At 41.2% G+C, this 23,448-nt stretch overlaps 1 protein-coding gene across 3 annotated transcripts in view; it reads left to right on the top strand.

Annotated features, from left to right (window-relative positions):
- NKAIN2 (sodium/potassium transporting ATPase interacting 2) overlaps nucleotides 1–23,207 on the top strand; it is a 538,764-nt gene extending 515,557 nt beyond the window's left edge. Inside the window, exons 6-8 of one of the 3 annotated variants that reach the window (XR_003991789.1) lie at nucleotides 16,568–16,649; nucleotides 19,912–20,165; nucleotides 22,407–23,207. Coding sequence is in view for 1 of the 3 variants with exons in the window: in XM_030489215.1 (XP_030345075.1) it covers nucleotides 16,568–16,649; nucleotides 22,407–22,416 (92 nt within the window). In the remaining 2 variants the exon portion in view is untranslated. Of the gene's footprint in view, nucleotides 1–16,567; nucleotides 16,650–19,911; nucleotides 20,179–22,406 lie in introns of all 3 variants that reach the window. The other 2 variants (XR_003991790.1, XM_030489215.1) reach the window with 2 other exon arrangements.
- The last annotated feature ends 241 nt before the right edge of the window (nucleotides 23,208–23,448 follow it).

Below are 23,448 nucleotides of genomic sequence, written 5' to 3'. Positions count from 1 at the left end.
GTCATGCTTTGAAACTTTTCTTGCTGTTGTCTTGCCTATTTTTGAGGCTTTTATTACTTTCTTAGTACATCTCAGACAGGCCTCCTCTTCTAGCAAAAGAGCCATCTTACGTCCCTCTGAGGTACCAGAATGAATCCCCACCCAGTACAATAAAGCCAACGCAAGCTCAGGCACTGCAGCACCACCTCTAGAGAGGTTTGGAAGCATGGTTGGGAAAAGAGAAAAAGGGAACTCCAGTGGCTGATTTGTCCCAACAATGTAATGGCCTCTCAAAGTTTTGTAAAATTAAAGCATCTTTAATTTCTACTGAAAGGCTGCATGTAGCACAAAGTAAGAATTATTCTAATTCTCTCTCTGTTCAGCCATCCACTCTGACATGTGCCAAGCACTCCCTGTGACAGCCAGGGACTATGGTCCATACAGATACCCACTGCTCAGGTTTAATTTTAGATTCTGTTATTTCCATTTAGATAGATACATTTTCTCGCCTTTTCTCTCCCTTTCAGCAGCACACCCATCTATCCTGCTTCTCTGAGAAATAATATATCCCTTATGAATGCTACGTTATTTACTGTTTATACTCCAGAAGAAGATGCCTAAGCATAATTTCCTCAGTGCATTCACAGATGGGGTCATCTCATGTAGACCAAGTGAGTGAGAAGGAGAAAAGCTTTCAGGAAAAGTGGAATATATCCCAGAGCCGTTGCTAGAGCTTCCTGCATATGCAAGTCTTTGGTCTGAGATCACTTCAGATCCCCTAGATGTGTTTCTCTTCCCCTAGGCTCTTTTTCCATTTTTCCAGGTCCTCACCCCTGCATGCTGCTGTGCAGTAAGCTGTGCGGCACAAAGGGATGAAGACACCCCTCCTGCCCACAGTGTACTTCCTTCCCCAGATTTGATAGACATCTAGCATAGAAAAAAATCTTTGCTGCCAACCAACCCCTGCCTAGCATCTGTACCATACGTGGTAAGGAGTGTTTGGCAGCTGGTGTTCCCTCTATGTGCTAAAGGTGTGTCAGCTGTGAAAGATCTTCTGGTAAAACCAGTCACCACAAAGCAACTCTCCCACACCACTGCTCTGCTTTCCCAGCTGCTGAAGTACTCTGTGAAGAGTAACAGAGAGACTGCCATCTTCTTACCCATCTCTACATTCACAGAAGAAATCTAGATCTCTGGTTTTCAGGACCAGTCATGACTGTAAAAATGCGATTCCTCACTGCCAGAGAGGACCATAAAGATAACCATATTGGGTCACACCAAAGGGGCATTTAGCCACAAGTCCTGTCTGATGAAACAGAGACACTAGTAAAAGCCTTTCTGATGAGACAGCGCTAACAGAAAAAGCCTGTTACTTCTCACAATGAATGTGGTGAACACCCATACACTCAATTCTATTTCTTCTGCTTTACTAATGAGCCACAGCAGTCCAGAAGACAAGCGAAAGAGGCAGAAATACTGAGCCTGACAGGTTTGGGCAGCAAGGCATAAGACTAGCGAAAAAGTTGTGCACCATACAAGAGCCAGACATGGGCATGTTCCATATTTTAACCACAGCAACATATCAACATCACTCTGGAGCAAAGAAGGTGCCTCATCTTTTGTTGGCGCAGAGCCTGAACTGTAGAAATGCAATCAAGTTCCTCTTAAGCTGCTTCAGCTGAATTAGCTTTGCTCTCAGAGTAATTGAAACAAGCTGAAAGAATTACTATTTCTCCATTCTTTATGCAGATTTTAAGAGGACAAATGAGCAAGGATAGAATTAAGCAAACATTCCACTGAGATTAACCTGCTCTAACCTCACTAAAGGATTAGGAATGGAACAATACAATGATCAAATCAGGGTCATAACTGGGGCTGAATCAGCAAGTCTAGAGGTTTTAATTACTCACACACCAAATAAATCCAGCAGCAGGCTCTCTAAATCAAAGCTCAAGTCCACACTACCTTGCATGAGAACCATCTGCTTTGGGTTTAATTCTGCATCAAGGATTAACGAAGAAGCTGCTTTCCCTCCTGATACAGTACCAAGCAGTGCTGTAACACTGGGTGCACCAGTGCTGAACTGCAGCACCCATCTCCAACGGTCAGACAAGGGTGGCTTTTCCCCTGCTACTTCTCTTGGTGGTGGTCCTAAAGGTCCTTCCCTTGGCTCCTAAAGGTCACTTCTGCATCTTGTTCCCTGGGGCTGTGCAGGGAGAAGGAACGCTGAGGCTTGGAGTACTTTGTGTCTCCATCTGGGAGAGATGAGGGAGGACGGGTGCCCAGCAGGGCTGTGGCCAGCTCAGTGCTCTCCTTTTCACTATTGCTACTGGTATGCCCAAGCCACTGTCATTTTTATCTCATTACCACTATTAGCTGCAGCAATTAAAAATAAAACATGAAAATGTCAGCAACAATCATTACGTGGAGGCATTCAATGGCTATAAACTTATCAGAGCTCCTCATTTGTTTTCCAAAATCATATTAGGCCTGCATTTTTCAAAGGCTGCACATTATTTTTAATAACATTGAAATGTTCATTTAATGTGCATTTTCATCACTAGCAGTTTGGCTCCCTGCTATAAGCTGTTACTGCCTTACTAAAAGAAAATTCAGAGTATTTTTGAAAATGTTTTTAAATATACAAGTATATTGTGGAAAATCGTGAAATGTAGGCAATAAAGCATCATCCTCCTGGGGCTTTTTGTCTGTAAGCAATTAAAAAAGAAACCTGGGTTACTGAAGTGGAATTTTGCACTCACCTTGCAGGTTCTGTTGAGGGAAAGGAGACTGGCTTGTTATTAGAGGAACAGCTGTGGCTGTGAAGGAACCCTAGTCTAGAAAATATCACCAGTGTGTCCCACAGTGAAATCCTAATCCAGAAGGCTCCCTTGCAGACCCAGACAGGGAGAAGAAACAACATTTACCCACCATATCACAATGGCAAGGCAATCAGAGAATAAATATGGCCTTTCTGACTGTTCCCTGGGTACCATAAGGTACAACTATCTCATGCTAGCAAGGATCCAACTTGCACATACGCGGTCTTCTTTTCTTTTGGAATTGTTTCCAGGTAAACTGCAAAGCAAAAGACATTGCAAGGGGGTGAAGTAGATTTTTGCTGCATATTCCCTTAAGCCCAGCTTTTGGGCATGTCTGGCACAGAATTAAAGCGCTAGATAAGCCTTTAAAATTATTTCACACACACACACACACACACACACACTTCTCCCCACCCCTTCACCACCACTCCCTGTAAAAACTTGAATTCAAGATTCTATTTGAATTCCTGAAAATGTTCAAGAAAACAATATCCCAGATAGGGGATATCTACTGCAGAGCAGTACAGCATAGCAATTATGTGCCAATAAACTCAGTGCCAAACAACAATCCAGTCTTGAATCCTAGGCCTGACCTGGAAAGGCGATGACAAAGATTTTCTTTTAATAGACAATATTGAATTCATATAGATGTGAGAGATGTGAAATGTTGACAGATATATGGGATAGGTAGAAAAGCCTTTTATTTTTAGCTCTGTTAGAGGCTGCCTTCCATCTTTGGGCAGGATATTTAACCTCTCCACATTTCTGTTTCCCATAGTTAAAATGAGAAATAATGACAGGGACAATAACAGGCGTGTTGCTTCACAACTTTGAGCTTCTGGGATGAAAGGCACTATTGAAGTGCAGAGTATGCTCAGGTATCACTTTATTTCTGTGCCAGATGCTTTTCACAATCTGCTTAGCAAGACCTAACAGAGAAAGAATACCTTGGCTTCCATCCCTGCTAAAAAAATCTCTAAAACAAAGAGAAACCAGTAGCAAACATTCAGCTATTAATTCTGCTTCTTTATTCCCCTTCCCATTTTCTGATGAATATGGCTGTAAATCCTGAGACTACCTGAGCAGGAGAAAGATAGGAAGGAATCAGAAACTAAGGCTGAGGACTGAAGATAACTGCAACCATCTTTCTGCAGTCAAGGCTGGACTTGAGTGCGTCTCTGGAAGCTGTCATCCTGGGAAGCCTGGCGGGTCTCTTCCCCCCAGCTGAAAGGTGACAACACAGCCACAGTGTAAGCTGCAGCCCTACCAATGCTGCATTACCTATTACGCTTGCGTAACACAAGATGGGAGGTTCCAGGTCTATCCAGCCCCATATCCAATATCCAGTAATGATGAACAGCTGGTGTTTACTTCCATATCTGCCATATTTGCCACATAGACATATAAGAACACAGCAAGTTTGTGGTTCCCAGAAAATCCTGACAGTAATTTGTCATTCAGGGACTTCCTTAGCCGGAAGTGGTCTCCTTGTATTTTTTTTCCCGCTATGTTTTTTATCTTCTTTATAAGTAAGTGGACACTTGTAAGTGTCCATTTGAACATTTGAACCAAGAAAGTTTTTATCTAATAGCCTCCCAAGAGAAGTTCCAGCACCTCAGCTACACATTTGGTTAGTTTTGCACCTACTGTTGTGTAACTTATCCAGAGTTTTTCTCTGGAAAACACCAGCTATTCCATCTTCACCTTTTCCATGCTGCCGCAGGTGGCATTCATCTCACACACCTACAGCTGCATGTAATTAGGCCTGCAGTTTAAACTAACAATCGAGATTTCCACCACAGTCAATAGAAGCAGGGAGATAACTCCAAAGCGCAATTTGCCCTGTCTGTGGTAGACACCTCCTCACAACAGGGTGAATCACTGGTCTGACTTGTTTGGTTAATGCCAAGGGCAGTCTGTGGAGGCAACACAGCAGCAAATAAGAATAGAAACAAATACAACCCAATATTTAAAACAGTTGTTCTCCAACTGTTGAACAGGTCATTTATGACTGAGAATGAACACGCTACAAAAGCTGAAGCTACAGCTTGTTTTTGCTTAGCTGCACTCTCCAATTTACAGCCTGTGGCTAAATTAGAAGCTTTTTCCATTTACTTGTTTCATTTAGTGTGGTGACTGCTATGTGAACTAAGTAAACTAAAGGGAGGGAAATGGGATTCCTTTGGCTGTCAGGATGCTGATGAAAGCATGGAGGGAGAGAAGCCTTTGAAATCCCTTGGTACTGCCTCATGCTTGCCATCCTGAAGAGAGCTGCCTTGGAAAACTGCAGTATCACAAGGAACATTTAGGAAATTTCCTGAGATGTCCTTACAGCATCAACCTTTTGCACATATCAATGGCTGGTTCCTGTGTCATTATTTCCAGTCATGTTCTGTCTTGGAGTGGACCTTTTGCAAAGAGGAAGGCTGATGCTGTGTCTCGTCCTCACCGCTGCAGAGCACAGGCACTCTGCATCCCACGAGGTGTGCTTGATTAGATCAAAAGCACAGGCTGAAAATATCTGACCTGCAGAGTGCAAGGCTGAAGTGCAGGGGGGAAACCCTATGGTGTGAAGATATGACAAGTGAAACCAGCTGCATTTGTGATGCAGATGGACCTGAGCAGTCCAAGGTGTCATAGGGCTTGGCAGACGTTACACAGCCTGGTCTGTGATCATTTGGCACTGCACTGCAGAGAGAGAAACAAACTTGAAGCTCCAAGGAGGTGCAGTTTGTTTAAATAATAGCAAGTAATTAGTCTGAAGACAAAATCAGTGATGGCATTTTATAATTACAATTAATTTAAAGGTTAATTTCCTTTGGTGCTAAAATCTTATTTAAAACATTTACCGGGAAAGGAAATTAGGATGTTACTATCTAGATTCATAGAATGCTTCTGGGAATCCATGCCTATTATCACTAGAAAATTAGGTTAAACTCAAAGTGGGAATTTCAATTCATTTTAGTGTATAATAGATAGTGGTCAGGGCCTTGAGTCAGAAGGGTTGCTTAGGGTAGACTGTATGATTAGCATTTTCTTTGTTTGTGGGATTAATTGCAAATGTTTCCAACAAAAGGGCTGGGTTTATACATGAACAATCTTGACATGAAAAGAAAATTGTTTATGGATTGCTGCCTTTGTAACTAATGAAGTTGATGTTCAAGGAATGCCTAGGAGACAGGGTTGTGGTATGAGGCAAACATATAAATAAAAACACACAGGGGAAAATGGTGGTGTTGCTGGCTCCATCTATGATAATTTCTCTTCTCCTTCACTGTCTTTGCTGCCACTCCCCTTGCATCCATCACTGCCTCCTGTGGGGATTGTCAACCTCAAGTTTAAAAAATGTCTAAATAATATAATGTAAAGCTTGAAGGAAGTAACATTTCCATTTCGGCAGCTTATCACAATGGGATATTGCTTAATAAAATCAATGCATTCTAACAGCCAGGGAGATTTACTTACCTTGCATCGCTTTTTCTTTTACCTATTCACCACACATTTTATCTTTCAAGAAAGACATGCTGCAGAAGTGTTGGAAATATCTGCATATGTGACAGGAAATGAAAAGTTAACATCACTTTTATGAAGAAAAATATATTTCATACCAACACATTCTGAAAATATTACTTGTCATGAATTAATTGTTTCAGGACAGGAACACAAAGTCCAGATCATGAAACAGTGTCTCACACAGTTGCCTCAAACCAGCAACAGAAATGAGGTAGTAACCAGTGATGGTTCTGACAACAAAAGCTGCAGATGATTTGAAGAAATGTCTAGGTTGTTGCTGCAGCTGAAGAGGACATGGTCTTGCTGGCCATGGAAATGTTTCAACATTTAAAAATAAAGAAAACTCATATTCAAAATCAGGAAAAATTAGCAAAATCCGACAATCTTCACAAGCTGAAAATTGCATGGGAAATGGTTTCAAGCAGACTGTTATGTTTTGTTTTGATGCGGATGAAAGACTTCATTTCAATGTCAGTCGTTTATTGCTACTTTACACTGAATGTGGAGGGCAGGCTTTGTAGGCAGGCCCTCCAGCCTTGTGCCTGTGGGAACGTTTCTCCCTTTGCCCCAACAGAGGGAGGGCATCTTGGACCCCATCAAGCACAGGCAGAGGAGCAGCCTGAAAGGGACCATGCGGGGCTGCCAGCCCCATTCCCAGCCCGGTTTCCCAGCCTCTGGGGGCAGCTGCTTGCCTCCTTGGGGGCTGAGCCAAAAGGAGCCGGTGGAACACCATAAGTCCTGGCCAGTCAAACTCAGTCCAGACTGAAGGACAGCAACATCTCAGAGAGGATCGGTGATGAGCTGCAGGTGGAATGGACTCATTAACCATTGCCAGCGACCCTGAAAAGGACATCTTCCCATAGCCATAGTGTCTTCCCCACTGAGACAGTCAACGTGAGCTCCTTGCAGTTTCCTACAAGCCTGGAACACAGCTTTGTACTAAATTATTCTTAGCAGCATGTCTTCTGTTAAAGTTTTCTTTGTTACTTTTCTTTCAAATAGGTCTTCATTAGCACTGGATTGTTAACTTTCATAGATTTGGGCCTTAATTCTCCACTTTGTTGGACCTACTAATGACTCTTTTTCTAATTTATTAGTGCGGTGGTCACCCTCGGAGGCCAGTGCCCCAGGCATTTTCTTTTTCCTCCTTTTTATTTTTTTCCTCTCTTTATTGCTTGCCCATGGCAATGATCTGGCTAAGAACAATTTTTCCTAATGATTCATTTGATAACTTATATGATAATTCAGTCTACCACATATTTTCTTCAATTCTTAGAATGATTTGTAAATCAAAAATATTACAGGGATTTTGGTTTGGTTTTGGGTTTTTTTTTGGTCAGTATTCAAGCATGAAAATTTGAAAGCAAATGGCTATTATTCAGCAGTGTCCAGGTCTGTCCAGTTTAGAAAAATAATATATTCTTCAGACTGCTAATATTCTCATAGCTGAGTGGAGGTCTTTTACAGACTCTTTACTGAGCATTGGACAAGCCCCACTACAAGCTTGGACAAGCGTTGCAAAGTCTTGCAGGGGTCAAGAGGCAGCCTACCTGACAGCAACCCTATTTCTGAGTCTGTAAGTTTGACAGGTGGCTTGCTGCATTTATCAGATATAAATGGCAGTGCCGGTTATTTCAATCCCATATTTCCCATTGCTGCGGCTATGCTCTAGCCATTTCCTCCTGGCCTCTGGCTCTTACTCTTGCCTGCCCTAGCTCTGGTCCCTGTTTCTTCCTTCAGCTGCTAAAGCCTTGCTTGTGCTTCTCAGCCCTTGCTTGGTTACTCCTGGTTGCTTTCATCATTGCTCCTTTCTGCTCAGCCATGACCCTAGTTGACCTGGTTCCTGCTGTCTGCCAGCCCTGCCTTGCTGAAGCATTGCTGCAGAGTATTGTCTTCCTCATGTCTGGCCCTGAGGTTCTGCCACTGACCAGTCCCCTCCTCTGCCTGGGAATACAACCAGAAGCTGGGCTTAAATTGAGTGCAATATATGCATCCCTGCTTGGTCTAACTAGAGGAACAGGCTGGTATCCCTGTCAGTACCTCTGAAAGGGTAGTGACACCAGGTGGTGTTTATCAGTTTTTACAAACCTGCACACCTCCCCAGTCCTACATCTTCACTCAGAAGGGCTGATGAAAGAATTAGCCAGGGGACCAGCAGCAACAAAGACAGAAGAAGAGGCTGTAGGCCCTTATCCAACAAAAATCATGAAAGGAGGAGAAGCAGCTGGAGGAAAAGCCCCTCTAAAGCAAAAAATCACAGAATAATTTTGACATAACAGTAAACAGCATGGAAATAGTGGCAGTGGGGCAGAATCTGAGCTGAGAACCTCCACCAAACTTTGTGTAGGGATTTCCGTTTGCTGCTCCTGTGGCCATTATAGGCTCAGAAATGCCATAAGGTTATGGTTAAAAAATCTGAGGGTCTGGGTTCACCTCGGAAATGGGTGAGCTCAGAGAACTTACAGGCCATTTCTGACCATTTGGCAGAAATGCAGTTCATTGCACCGCAAGAATCAGACTGGGTGTCCAAATCCTTGTGCCATTTCTGAGCCCTCCTGTGCAACAGGGAGGGCGCAGCCTCACATATTGGCAGATGCCATCCTTCCCCCTGCTTTCCAGGTGCTTGGCTCTATCACACTTTACAAGTTTACTAAATCACTGTGCACTCAGCACAAAGACCAATAACATTTGATTATCATTGTAAACAAACTTTATTACAATTGTAGTCAAGCAAACCTCCTTCTGTGTGCTATATTGTGGCATAGCCACCAGGCCAAGCTCACAGCATAAAAAAGCAACAGCAGTAAAGTGTTTGGAAGTGCCTTCACCAAACAGGGAGGTGGGTAGTAGCATTCTGGCAAAGCTGCAGGACCAAGGGTGTCCGCATATGTTCTTTTATGTTTTTTTCCCACGTCATTTCCAAAGTTATTAAAACCAAGCCTTATTTTATTCCCCTCCATTTTTTTCTCAGTTTGGCCAGTGTTTAGCTATCAGCATTTGTGCACAGCTCTGTCTTGTCTTACATACTCACTTCCGCACCAACAGTGCCTCCCGTGCTGTTATTAGGTGTTTGCCATTAGTTTGTTTGCCATTTCTTCTGTCTCCCAGCTACGCAAGCAGTGGAGTGCCTTGCTGTGTTGGTGAAGTTTAATCACACCACTTCTGAGGCCTGAGTTCGGGGGCCAGAGCCCGTGTACAAAAATTTCAGACCTCACATGTCAGATGGAGCCCATGTACACCATGTGTTCTCTCTGTGCTATACCACATGGGAAATATGTTCAGTCATGACATCAAGAAGCATCCATATGCACATGCACATACGCTTCCCTGGTCATTAGCACTTTTTAAACAGTACCATCTTTATCACTGTAATTGTAAATTTTTAATATTCTTTTAGTGCTTTAGATTCATGAATGTATTTAAGGACTACTGCGATGCCAAGCACTGTACAAACATGAACACCAGGCCCGTTTCTTGGGCATTGCAATCTAAGTGTTAGACAACAGGCAATTGGTAATTGGTGTGTACAGGCAGAAAGTGAGCATAAAGAAACTATGAGCAAATATTATTCACTGTGGTAGACAGGAGTATAAGGGCATTGGCAACCTAATTACTGCCAACAGAACAAAGAAAAGTTTAGGGAAAATAATGAGAACTATTTGTGAATACAATATCACAACGGGAGAAAATGTTTGGAAATTTTATAAGTATGGAGGTCAAGCTGGCAGCACGGGGTCAGAATTTAGCTTTTAGAAATGGAAGAAGGAGAGATTGATGTGGAGTGTCTACAAAAGGCTTTAAATGTAGAAAGATGTGATATAGAAGGTTAAATCAGCAGCAGGATTCAGTAAGAGTAACCTCGCCAAAAAGATGAATCCTGCAGCTTTTGTCTCCTTAATTCCGCATTTGGTGAGTTAAAAAAAAAAAAGGGGGTGGAAGCAATTATGGTGTTTGACACTGAGAGCCCTGGGTAAATGTTATAGCTGTGTCAAGAGGTAGAAAAGTCGTCTTCTTCAATATGCAAAAATAATCTTTGGAAATTAAAATGTGCACAGCCCAAACCAAAGTTGACATCTAACTTATGCTCTTGAGTGACAGGCAGACTTGAGGATACAAGTGCCATCATTCACCATGAGAGGCAGCAAAGAAGGTTAAGGTGGAGTGGCTAAGGTTCTAGTTTTAGCCATGCTGACCTGGAACTGATGTTTAATTATCCACAGGTAAATATCACAGAGAAAAGCTGAGATTTCAATTTGTATAGAAGGAGCAGAGTGAGCACAAGCCAGGTAATCTGTGACACCTCAGAGAGCCGCCGATGGCAGGACTTGCATTTGTGAGTACAATTACCCAGTTTACAGGAGGTGGAGAAAAATTAAAGGCAGATGTTATGGTTCATGGGACTCTGGCAGCATCCTGGAGGGAGAACCATCAAGAAAGGTGATGAATGATGTGAGGAGGAAGGTGAGCACCTGCAGAGGAGACAGCAGAGGCCAGCGAGGCAAAGGTTTCAGGAAAAAGAGAGCAGCGGCTAGGTGAAAGGTGGTTGGATGACCACGGAGAGGACTGTGTGCACTGGGTTACCAATACCCCAGTTTGGACAGGAAGAGGTAATCTGGCTGCAGTTCCAGCTGCATGCAAGGGACAGAACACATGATGGGAGAAAATCTTCTATAGAGATGGAGGAAAGTAGCTCCTGAAAGTGTTTGGAACCATCAGGGGAGAGAGAGAGAGGGAATGGGACAAGAAGGGATAAGGGTGGGGATGATTTTTTTATTAAAGGAATTTATATGTATTTGTATTGGGAGGGAACTGCAAAAAAGAGATCAAGAGAAAGAGTCTGTCACTGGGACAAGCAGAAGTTTTATGGAACAAAATTCTTGTAACTGTAGTAAGAGAGAAGGGGAAATGAATGGCAAAAGGAGTGAAAAAGGCTGGCAGACTGAAGAAAGGAGGACTGTATTATCAGTTTGCTCATAGAAGAAATGGAAGAGATGGAGTGCAGAGAAACAGCTGGAGATGGGAGAAGTGGATGAGGAGGTGATGGGGGTGTCTGGGATGGAACTAATAAAGCTGGAGGAGCCAATCTACTTCATCCAGCAGATGGACAAAATAAGGGAGGAGAGAGGAATCAGTGAGAAAAGTCATCCTCTTTACTATCAAATAAGGAATTACCAAATAAGAAATGAGAAATTTGGTAGCAATTACTACAAAAGACATTTTCACTTTTAAAGGAGAAGCCTCAGGTAGGAAGCAGATGTGATGATGAAGGCCGGGTTGAGTGCTGGCAGTAGATTCACCGTTGTGAGAGCCAGGGCCTCATGCATCTGGCATAGGGATAAGCTAATCAGCAAAACAAACAATAGAAGCAAAGAAGCAAAGTAAGGAGAGGGTCTGAAAGAAGTCAAGAAGTCATCCATGCTGCAGGTCACAGGTTGGCCAAGTACATGGCTATTTCCCAACTGTTCTCTTTCTTTTCCTTTACAGATAAAGCCACTCATCCCCCTCCCCATTCTTAAGCTCTGTATGCTTTCATATCTAGACTGTCTACTTACATATCTTGCATGTCTACTAAAACGCAAGGAAAGACACAGTGTCAGTCACATTTCTATACACATATGCCCTAAATCACCCCCTGGGTCAGATCCTAAGCTAATGTCGATTATCATTGCTTTAAAGAAGTCACTGAAGCTATAAACATATATATTAGCTGAGGATCTGAATCCTTGTGCTTCCGTTTTTGTATCTTACAGAGGAAAATTTCTCTAAGTAGAATAGTGTATAGTCTTTTGGTTTCTATTCAATATCTTTCCTTTTGCTTTCTACAAGAAGATGTTACTGCTTTTATTCCACAGTTTCCTTTCTCTGTGTCCATCTGTTGATTTCATCAGCTTCAGTGTTCCTCACTGCCCATTTTCTAGAAAGTCCCTTCTCCCATATGCTAATGAGGTCTTTTTTGTGCATCCCAGTTTAATGGTCCCTCTATACACCACAATCTTCCAGAAATGAAAAATGATAAACCCATTTATGCTACTTAATCTGTCCTGAGATACACCAGATACAGAAAGGACTGTGACTGTGAGCAGAGGCTGAAACTTCACATCACTGTGGGTGCTTAGTAATAGAAAATATGTCTCTGTTTTTGACCGGTATCTCCAGTCTGTGTCACAGTTGTAACCACAGTCATATGCCTGACAAGCCCCTTAACACCAGCAAAGGAAGAAAATACTCCAGCTAAATTTCTGTAATACATTTTACAGGTAAATAGTACTGCTAGTATCATATTCAAGTCCAGCTAGGAAAAGAAACATCTCAGCACCTAATATTTCAAAGGTTTATTTGGTTTGCGTGGCCAGGTTTTGGTATCAGGGATGGGCTACAGGAGTGGCTTCTGTAAGAAGAAGCTTCCCCTGCGTCCAGTAGAGCCAAAGCCAGCTGGCTCCAAGACAGATGCACCACTGGTCAAGGCCGAGCTGCTGTCCTTATCTTGACCCACGAACTTTTTGTTATATTCTCTCTCCCCTGTCCAGCTGAGGAGGGGAGTGACAGAGTGGGCACCTAGCATCCAACCAGGGTCAACTCACCACAAAAGGAGTGAGATTCTGTGTTTATTTCTACTTGCACATGTGCTTTTACTAAAGCAAAACATGACAAAAGAGCCACTTCTGATAACAGTGACATGTAAGATGAATGTAAAATAGAATAGTCAAAAATGTGTTTGATGGATGAGGTTAAGGATGGAAGCCTCTGCAGTGATTCAGCTAATGAGCCTTGTTTTATTCATCTCATGTTACTGCTGCCAGCAATGTATCAGTCGTACGACACTTTTAGTGACCTTTCAGGCACAGCGATAAAATGCCTGCAGAAAGGGCAGCATTTTGCATGCTTAGAGAAAATAGCTCAGAGTCCACAGGGAGCTTTTAGCACAGTCTGGACACTGCAGGCTTTCTAGTGATGAGAAACTGCCACCATCAAGAAACCTTGCTGCAAAGAAATTACTGAAATCCTTTTGTATTGGAGTTCACTTTCTATTACCTACCTTTACCTACCTTGCAAAGTTTGTTGTTGCGTGTAAGAAGCCATTGTATGCCTGCAACAAGGTCACAGTAGTACTTTCTGCCCTAACATCATTTGGTTACACACATGGGAAGTTCCACAGTCAGCTGAACACAGAAATGTCTCTACAAACTTGCCTTGTTTGCACTTGACAATCTGACTTGTTAACAGTCTGTGTTTACTCTGTGCAACAGGGCAAAGAAACAATTCATGCAGAGATATTCGGCATGCATCTTTCATGCCCACACAAACTCATTTTACGCAAAGAAATCTTTCTCTTAACACGCTGGTTTAGCTTTCTGAAAACAACCCTAAAATCACCCTTAAGACCTTTTGTCCTGTGACTACAAAACAGAGTATCCATGCCTGCAGCCTTCTAATAATGGTTTAGCGGTTGCTTGAAGGGTCTTGGGAAGTGCACAAGAAATGCAAAGCTGGACGAATGCATATGAGCAACATCCATAAGGTGACATGGTTGACACCAGTGAGACACTCAGTCCAAAACAGGTGTTTTCTGACATGTAGTGTTAGAGGTCAAGGATGACAAAAAAACAGAAAACTGGTCAAGAGAACAACAAACCTTAGCTACAGCAAAAATGCCTATTCTCTTTGCTGGAGTCTTTGTATTTGAATAAAATGGGTTTGTTTCCTCCCAGTCTAGCTCTTCAATCGACAATATTCCTATAGTGAATTCTTTGTTCCATGCCTGTAAACTTAGAATGCTTCCAAAGACATAATCGCATTGTAATAAAGTTATTCTGATGGTTACAAACAATAAGTAGGTACCAAGAAATTGCATTTATCTTGATTTTAGCAAGATTTTAACCCTATGAAAGGTTTGGGAGCAAGCCAAGGAAATACTGTCCAGATGCAGTCATCATAGGTTGTGTGTAGAATTGTTTAAAACTCTATTTGAAATTTAGTTATCAACCAGTCAGGATGACATTTCAGATGGGATCCCGCTAGGACCTTGGCTAGAGAAAGAATTCTCTTCGTTATATTTGTTAACAGCAAGGATGATTAAGGAGAGAATATTTGTAAAAATTTCAGATGAAATGAGACTGGGAAGGATATGAGCACTTGTGAAGATAGGATTAGAAGTCAAAATGATCTTGAGAAGTGGCTTGAAGTCAAGAAGATGAAATTCAGTACAGACAAGTGCAAAAGAACTCCTGTGGAGAAGAATCAATCAAGTGTCTTCAGATAAAATATGGACTACTTGGCTAGACTGCAGTTAGTGTCAAAACATAAAAATAAAGATCTGGTTATTAGGCATTTGTATGATGCTGTTGAAAAGGAGAAATCAAACAAAAAAATAAAAAAATAGAAGGCAGAAAACCCATCATGTTAGTTCAGGTAATGTACAGAAGACCTACATGGCAGTTGTTCCAGTCAGTCCTGATTTTTGCACCCCACTGTAAGAAAAACAAGCAGACTGAAGAAGGGTCACCAGGCTTGGAAACGCAGAGGCTTGAAAACATGCACTGTGAGAAAACTTTAAAAGAACTAGGTATGCTTAAATCTGGAAAAGATGGATAGCATGAAAATACTTTTTGAAAATGCTTAAAAGTAGTTGTAAAAAAACCCCTTCATTTGTCTTTATATCCATTGGGACAAAAGGCCAAAATGTAGAAAGTAGTTAATTTGCAGGAAATTACATTTAAATTAGACATTAGGAAGTTAGACTCAGGGAAAGGCACCACAGAGAAACTATAGAACCTCCTTCATTAGAGATGTCAGGAATTAATTTAGTAACACATCATTCTGGGATAGGAGTATATGTAATGCTACCACAGAGCACAGAATGGGCAAAATTATTTCTGCAGGGGCCATTCTTGCCAGGGAAGAAGGTGGATGACAGGTTCGGCATGTCTGTGATTGCAATGCAGACATATTGTACCAGTCCAGTCTACTGTTTTGGTAGCTCTTTGCTTGCAAAATATATGTTGGACAGAGGGGTACAACAATTTGATTTTGTAACATATCTGGAATGCCTATAACTGTGCGATAAGTGTGGTTAAGCATGACACATATTGAGGGGCACCTTAGGATAAAATAACCTCATAAATGCAAGTTTTAAGGAATCCAACCACTGTGAAAGTTCTCAAACCAATAGTGATAAATTTACATTTCATTATTTTTATGTGAATGTTATTGCATTTTAGGTCCATAAGAAGCTATCCTCTGTCAAAGAACCTTTTCTGCTTGTTTTGCTTTTAATGTACACAGAGCCAGTTTGTCAGTAGCAGTGCCCAGTCCTGTGGAAAATGCACTTCCATACCTGAACTCTTTGGCCCTTTTCTATCAAAGTAAAGTCAAATTCACATCTGCTATGTAAAAGACAATATTTCAGGGATGAGAACTACCCACAAATAACCCCTAAAAGCCAATAGTTGGGTCTCCCGATGCAAAGGAGGCAAAGGGCGCACTTTTACCTGTGTAAAGAAAGTGTTATAGCAGAGAAACAGGGGTCTCAGGCTCAGACGAGATTGAATGGCCGTGGAAATTGTTTAAAATAAACATGAGAAGACCATGGGGAACTGGCAATGGTGTGAATTAATAAATAACTCCCACCCTACAACCTTCCTGCAGACCTCCAGCACCTTGAGAGAAATCCTGGTTTCCTCAGATCTGTGAAGCCTCATCTCTGAAGCTCGGATAAATTGTTCCAACCCTCTGTTCATGCATTTCAACCCAAACGTCAAAGCAGGGAATCAGAGAAACTTCTGTCTCTCAGACAGAGTCGGATCAATATGCTCTCTCCTCTACATCACTGAACCACAGTACGACAGCAAGCCAGATAGAGTAATCACAGTCAGAAGCAATGCATTCATGCCAGTAAATAAATGGGTTTCAGCATTTGTAATATCTGAATAGCATGTTGGTTTGTACTCCAGAGAGGTGTTCTACTTGAAAAAAGAGGGATGTGTGGATATTTCTGATAGACAGAGGGCTGTTATAAATACCTCATTGTCTTTCTGTGATTTTAAAATTAATTTGATTTTAAAATTTAAAAAGTGACTTTGCCTTTCTCTACCTTTTTTACCCTTGTTCTGCATCTCCACAATTAGCTGGTCTAATTTTAACAGATTATTAAAGGGCCTGTCAAAAAATAATTTGTGTGCTGGGTGGTTCTTGAATCATAGTGCCTATCACTTCTGAAAAGATGTTTCTAATGAAAGCAATCTTCCCCCTTTCAGTTGATTTCATAGGTGGATTTGACTCTTACGGCTATCAAGGTCCACAGAAGACATCTCATTTACAGCTACAGCCCATGTATATGTAAGTACTTAACTTCTGAGATATTCTGCAGAGTGGCAGGCTGATATTAAAGGATCATTAAGCTGAAAGATGACGTGACTTAAAAATTCAGAATAGGCAGAAGCCTTTTTGATAGACTGAATTCAAGCTACACTTAAGAACCAACATTACACTTCTGTTGAATTATAATGATTTCTTAGGGCAGGATATAATGTGCCACAGTTGTTTAAATAACACCTAGCTCTCACCTGATTTCCCCCATTTTTATTCAAGCAGGTTCCACTCAGAGGTAATAGGAGTTTGTTGTAGTAAAAAAAGGTCAGATCTGACAAAACTTGGGTGCAAAAAAGTGGGTTTTATTAAGATTTATCAAAATTTCAGCAACTTGCTAATTTAGTGGATGTATTTAGCATTTGTCTTACCAGTGCATCTGTTCACTGAGGCACCTCTGTACCTCATTTTCAGTCTACACATTAAAAAAAGAAAAAAAAAAAAAAAAAAAGCCACAAATGTAACAACATCTGGCTTTTAAAATCAGTTAAAATAGAAAATAGTATTTTACTTAACCAGTGAGTGACAACTCCATCCACTGCCTAGAGTGCAGCTTGATATATTTGGGAATTAAATGGGTAATCAAATCTCAGCACGTACACACAACTGGAGTACATTCACACTAGAGCTAACACCCAACAATAGACCAGTCCAGGAATAATAATCTCCAGATATTTCTTGTACTGATGCCAAGTGCAATTCAGAACAGTCCTGACTGCCCAGATAAATCTTACCTTTCTGCCGCAGCCTTTTGAAATGTTCTTTACTTACCATCACTGGCCTACATGCTAAAAGCACAGCACAGAACAGCTCAGAAAGGGGCAACATTTACTTTGTTTCCTTTGTTTCTTTGTTTAACATCTCTTTCAAGGAAAAGAACTAAATACAGGCAAAAAGTATCCGTCTCAACATACACTTCCATTCATTCTCAAATGTGTCTTCTGACTAGTGGAAGCAAGTCTGCTAATGGATTAGTGGATTTTTGCATGGAAATGCAAAAATTTACTCTTTTATCAGCGGTACAATCAATTCTGTGGTACTGTTTAGGATTGGGCATTTTGAGAGCTTTGCTAGGAGCTTTCTAATAATCTCAAATTACAATAGTGCCTATCTCCAATGCCATCTTTACTTCAGCTTCCCATCTATCTGTGCTCAAGTAAAGATTTTTCACCTGCACTTTTGGCACAGTGTTGTGCATTTAGAAAATGTTATTTCCTTCCTAGTATTATGTGTGGCTCATAGGTACTTAGAACAATTCTAATCCTATTTCTTTCTCAGTATAACATACCTTGTCATCAATATATGGAGCCCTCTAGCTGAGATATTATTCCATTCTCTTTATGATCTCAGTGTTCCTTCCAGAACAGCAGATTGCATTTACTGACTGTCTTCATACTGGCGGGAAAGAAAGCTAGACCTGTGGAAAAAAAAAAGAAAAAGGCAATATTATAAGGCTTGTAGCTGACACAAAGAGATACATGATTAATCCATGTAAACTGTGTGCTGCCTTATTTCAGTGCTGCGTTCTCATGGGAGTATAGGTGATTTCACTGTCTTAACTGAGAGACAGAAATCAGTATGTGAGCTGACGTTTTGGCCAATCAACCCACAAAAGTATCGCTGTGTCTCAGCCAAGTCAAACAAAGGCACTTCATGTTTCCTTCTGACTGTATAGTATTTGACAAGGTTCTCTAGAATTGCTACAGTCTGTCTTTAGGAGGCTTTTACAGCATTTAGTGGTACCTTTCTGTTATTTACAGCTGAGGCGCAACAGGAACACATGCATATGTATTCACACTGCAGTTGCTCTGTAATGCAGGCAGACCATTAGGTAGTGGAGTGACAAATTCGAATTAATCAAGCCATGGTTTGATCTGCTTGTAGCACTATTTACAGCAATATTACATACTGGAAATCAAAACACACTTATGCGATAACAGCAGGCCATACTTGATGTTTAAAAGCTTTAGTTGCTGGGAGGAAGGGTTTGGTTCCCTAGAGATCTTGTTCACCAAAGAACTATTCAGGCTTACACTGAATGCAACTTGTGGAGCTCTGTGTTTGTGAGAGAAATAGGAGGTAGTTGCCTTTAAATCATTTGGTTACTAACTATATCCAAAGGAACAATAATAGCTGTTACCATTGTCTGTGTTGTTGTAGTACCTATAGGCGAGCTAGGCATGCTACAAAGTGAAGAAGAACATATAGTCTCAGCTTTGAAAAGCTTACCAAAACAATATCAGCTTCTAATGGTTGTACAAATTCTGTCAAAATGCAGATTTCAACTTGTATTTCAGTAATAAGCACGAAGAACCCCCCCAGAACCATCTACCAGATTGATTCATATATAGAAATATTACAAATTGAAGACATACAGAGTTGTATGGTAGGTCTCAGTCATCACCCACATACTGCTTGCTGATGTGAATTGATTTAGTGGATTGCAATGACAGAATTCCATCAACACAAACTTTTATTTCAATTCAAGACAGACAAATTTACATCCAAGTGATTTAAACCAATTTTAACTGGTTTATACATGCACAGTTAAATTATTATCCTAGAGGAATGCTGGGTTTAGTAATTGCTAACTATTAAGACACTGTTTTTTAACCAGTTTCCTCCTGTGTGCTAGTTAGCACTTCATTTTGTTAATTTGGAGGTTATACTGAACCTACACAAACTTACATGTGCAATTAAATAATTATATTGATTTACTCAGGCTCCTCATGTTTACATTTCTACTGTGTCAGTACTTTTTATCTAATGAATTATTACTTTTTATTTGTGATATCAGTCAAGCTCTACTTATAAGAACATTCCAATTCCATTTAAATGCATGCAGTATATTTTAGTGGAATTTTATGAGTTATGCAAAACTACCATAAATGAACAGGATACCTAAGGAAAAAAAAATCTTTATTTATGAAAAAGAAGCATTATCTGTAGATAGTGAATTGACGTGACTATCTCTGGTTACTGTTTCCTTAAAAAGTTTAAAATTATTAGATTCAGACTCACTTTATTTCTTTTCTCTGTATTTTAGGCTTTGAATTCCAATCACAACTCTCTACATTATCTCTCTCAATTTCACATTTAATTTAAATCAGGTTACTTTAAAGAGAAAACTATATTCAATTTAAAATTATGTTTTAAATAAAACAGTGGTGTTTTGGGGAAGAATTCTTATAATGACATTTATGTTACAAATGGCTTTTTCTTACTATTTAAGTGCTAACAGCGTGCTCTATGCTGTACAAGCCAAGAAGCCTAGACAATCCCTTCAAAACGAATACGCTTTTTAAACAGAATGGGACAGAACTGGTGCTCGTGTACCTCCTTGCAGCGTGGCCACAGCTGATGTACTAAAAAGCAGCTTCCTGGTATTCTGTGTGAGAGATGTCAGTGCTCATTTCCAGACCACAGGACAAGAACACAATAAGATGGTGGAAATCAATTGTCAAGAGAAAATTCTGCTCTTGGAAGGTGACTGAGGAAGGTGACTAAGCACTCCATAGCACTGGTTCTGCTGCACATGAAAAAACACAGTTATAGTTGTGGAACAAGACTGCACTGCATGATCACTGTTCTAAAAACAGTAGGAAGGAGGGAGGGGAGAAAGATTTTTCTTTATGTTTTTCACAGTAAATTTGTTTGGCCAAGAAAAGAAGAAATGAAGGGAAAAAAAAAAAAAAGCATGCATGTCTGATGCTGATGCCTAATGTATTGGAGAAATTGCTCAAAAGCAGTTCATCCCTGAAGTGAATCTTGCTTTCCTTATATACAGTGAAGTCTGTGAATGTTTACATTTTATATATATATATGTATATATACACACATATACTACATATGCATGGAAACGCACACACCTACATGCACACAGACCCCTTTATATATGTGTATGTGTAAATATATATATGCCCACTTATGTGTATTCTGCTACACATTATTGGTAGGCATTGCTTTTCACTAAAAGGCACTTAACAATAGTTTCTGGCTAATGAGATCCTACTTTTCACCAAATGTGAGAGTCATTTCAGGTCAAGAACTCAGGGATAGAGGGGTTTAGGAGGGGTTAATGTATTTGCCTTAGTGCTTGGTCCCATCTTTTCTGTGCATTATACTGGTCGTGGTCTCCTAGTCTAAGATTGTGGGTATTTGTCTAGATAATTGCACATACTGAGTCATAGAATCATGGAATCAGCTAGGTTGGAAAAGACCTTTAAGATCATCAAGTCCAGCCATTACACCAGGACTGCCAAGTCTACCACTAAACCGTATCACTGAGGGCTTCATCTACATAGTTTTGAACGCTTCCAGGGACAGTGATTCCACCACTTCCCTGGGAAGCCTGTTCCAATGCCTGATCACCCTCTCTGTGAAGAATTTTTTTCTAATATTCAATCTAAACCTCCCCTGGCACAACGTGAGACCATTTCCTCTTGTCCTGTCTCTTGTTACTTGGGAGAAAAGACCAGTCACCTCCTCGCTACAGCCTCCTTTCAGTAGTTGGAGAGAGTGATAAGCTCCCCCCTGAGCCTTGTCTTCTCCCCCCAGTTCCCTCAACCATTCCTCATAAGACTTGTGCTCCAGACCCTTCCCCAGCTTTGTTGCCCTTCTCTGGACCCGCTCCAGCACCTCAACGTCTTTCTTGCAGTGAAGGGCCCAGAACCGAACACAGGATTCAAGGTGCAGCCTCACCAGAGCCCAGTACAGGGGGATGATCACTGCCCTGGCCCTGCCGCCACACTATTTCTGATGCAGGCCAGGATGCTGCTGGCCTTCTTGGCTGCCTGGACACAAGCTGGGTCACGTTCATCTGGCTGCTGACCAACACACCCAGGTCCTTTTCTGCCAAGCAGCTTTCCATCCGCTCTTCCCCAAGCCTGTGACCCAAGTGCGGGACCTGGCACTGAACCTTGTTAAACCTCATACCATTGGCCTACAGATCCAGCCTGTCCAGATCCCTCTGTAGAGCTTTTAAAGTACCAAGCCTGAAGGTACTACCTACTTTACCATTCACTTGAAGCATAAATGAAACATATGCAAGACACAAAAAACCAGCACCTAAAGTATAACCACTGTGATACTCAGCAAGTTCATGCAGTACAAATCTGCTGCATTATTACCTCCTCATGTCTGTGGGATTCAGACAGTATGGGCAAAATTTAATTTAAATAAACTACCAGCTAAGCCTTGCCTAGCAACCAACAACATCTTGTTTGGTTTAGACTGCAAGCTGGTGTTACAAAACACAGGTTTGGGACTCCACCAAAACGGGTATATGGGGCTGTGGCACCTGCACATGCACTCTGCCTTACAAGTGAGCCTCAGGTGGTTTTCCCTGACACCTGTGATTCAGTCCTTTTGTCCTCATACTGCATCACTTCTTGCTTTTACAAAAACAGGTACATTTCTAATGGATTATTATAGGTCAGGTCATCTTCCAGCTGACCCATGGATATATAGTTCTGACTATAATTAAATATCACTACTGCCTAGAACAGTTTAGAAAACCTGTGCTGACTTTTCTGACAATGTTCCAGAGAGAGACAAGCAATCACCTGAGCAAACACTTTGTCATTCTGTCCTCTTCATTCCATGTGTAGCTGAACTGCTACTGGTTGGTGGCTTATACTTGCTTGCAAAAGGGCACAAGAGCAGCAGGGCAGTCATCAGACAGGTATAAGATGGATGATTATCTTTCTTTTTCTGTCTTTCCTCTAGGTCAAAGTAAACATGAGGACTACTCAACATGGGCTAGAGGACCTGATAAAGAAACTGTTTCAGGATGGCCTCCTGGTTCTCAAAGAGCAAAAAATTACCCAGTTTTTGTGGAAAAAAAAAATATATATAGAAAAGCTGATTGAACAGTGAGACACCAGACACCTTCATCCCTTCTTTCTAATAGGTACTAAGGATGATGCCCCAGACCCCAGTCTTGGACCTCCTCCCTCCCAGCACCACAGGGGCAGAGCAGAGGCATTGGTGCCATCTTCTGGGTCTTCCCTACCCTGGCTACCACCAGTGTGGCCCATCTGGATTGAGACATGAACCTAGCCCACTTGTTGCTTTTGGAGCCCCCTCTGCACTCCTGGCCATGTCGAGTCTCCTTAGTCAACACGACACTAAAAATACCAGGATGACCTTGCAGCAGAAGTCAATAGACAGCGCATTGTTTGCCCTGAAGGCTGTACAGTTCATACTTGCCTTAACCCAACTGCGTTGCACATCAGAGAAACTCCGTGCAAGCTTTCTGAAGTAACATGCTGCTGTTAATTCTGAACAATTTCTAAGTCAGTGGTTTTCTTCTGTTTGGTTTTGTTTTGTTTTCATGTCAGGGAATAAGGCTCTGTTGCTCCACAGCTCCAGAGCGACCAAGTAGAAAACTGCCAGCTGTCTGAGAAGTGCTTTACTTTTGAGACTCCACAGTGGTCAAGAAATAAACAGTTTATAATAGTTAACAGATAAAAAAAAAAAAAAAAAAAAAAAAGAGACCTTTTGGGGGTCAGGATGGGGAAAGGGTACCGTAAACTAATAATTGAACCTACTGGAAATAAGCAGCAGAAACAGTGCTTCTTAATCCCGCTGTTTTTATTTATCGCACTGTAGGTGCTTTTATAGCTATCCCTAAATGTCTTTTACTAACTACAGAGACATCTGCAGATTTCTATCAACAAAGGCCAACTGAATATGTACTAACTATGTTTACTCTTTTATATCTAATTTCGATTGAAAATTCCCTGTAAGTGAGCTTTTTTTTTCTAAT

This window comes from Strigops habroptila, chromosome 6 (genome assembly GCF_004027225.2).
Source record: "Strigops habroptila isolate Jane chromosome 6, bStrHab1.2.pri, whole genome shotgun sequence".
Classification (NCBI taxonomy): domain Eukaryota; kingdom Metazoa; phylum Chordata; class Aves; order Psittaciformes; family Psittacidae; genus Strigops; species Strigops habroptila.
This window is presented reverse-complemented; position numbering and strand designations above follow the sequence as displayed.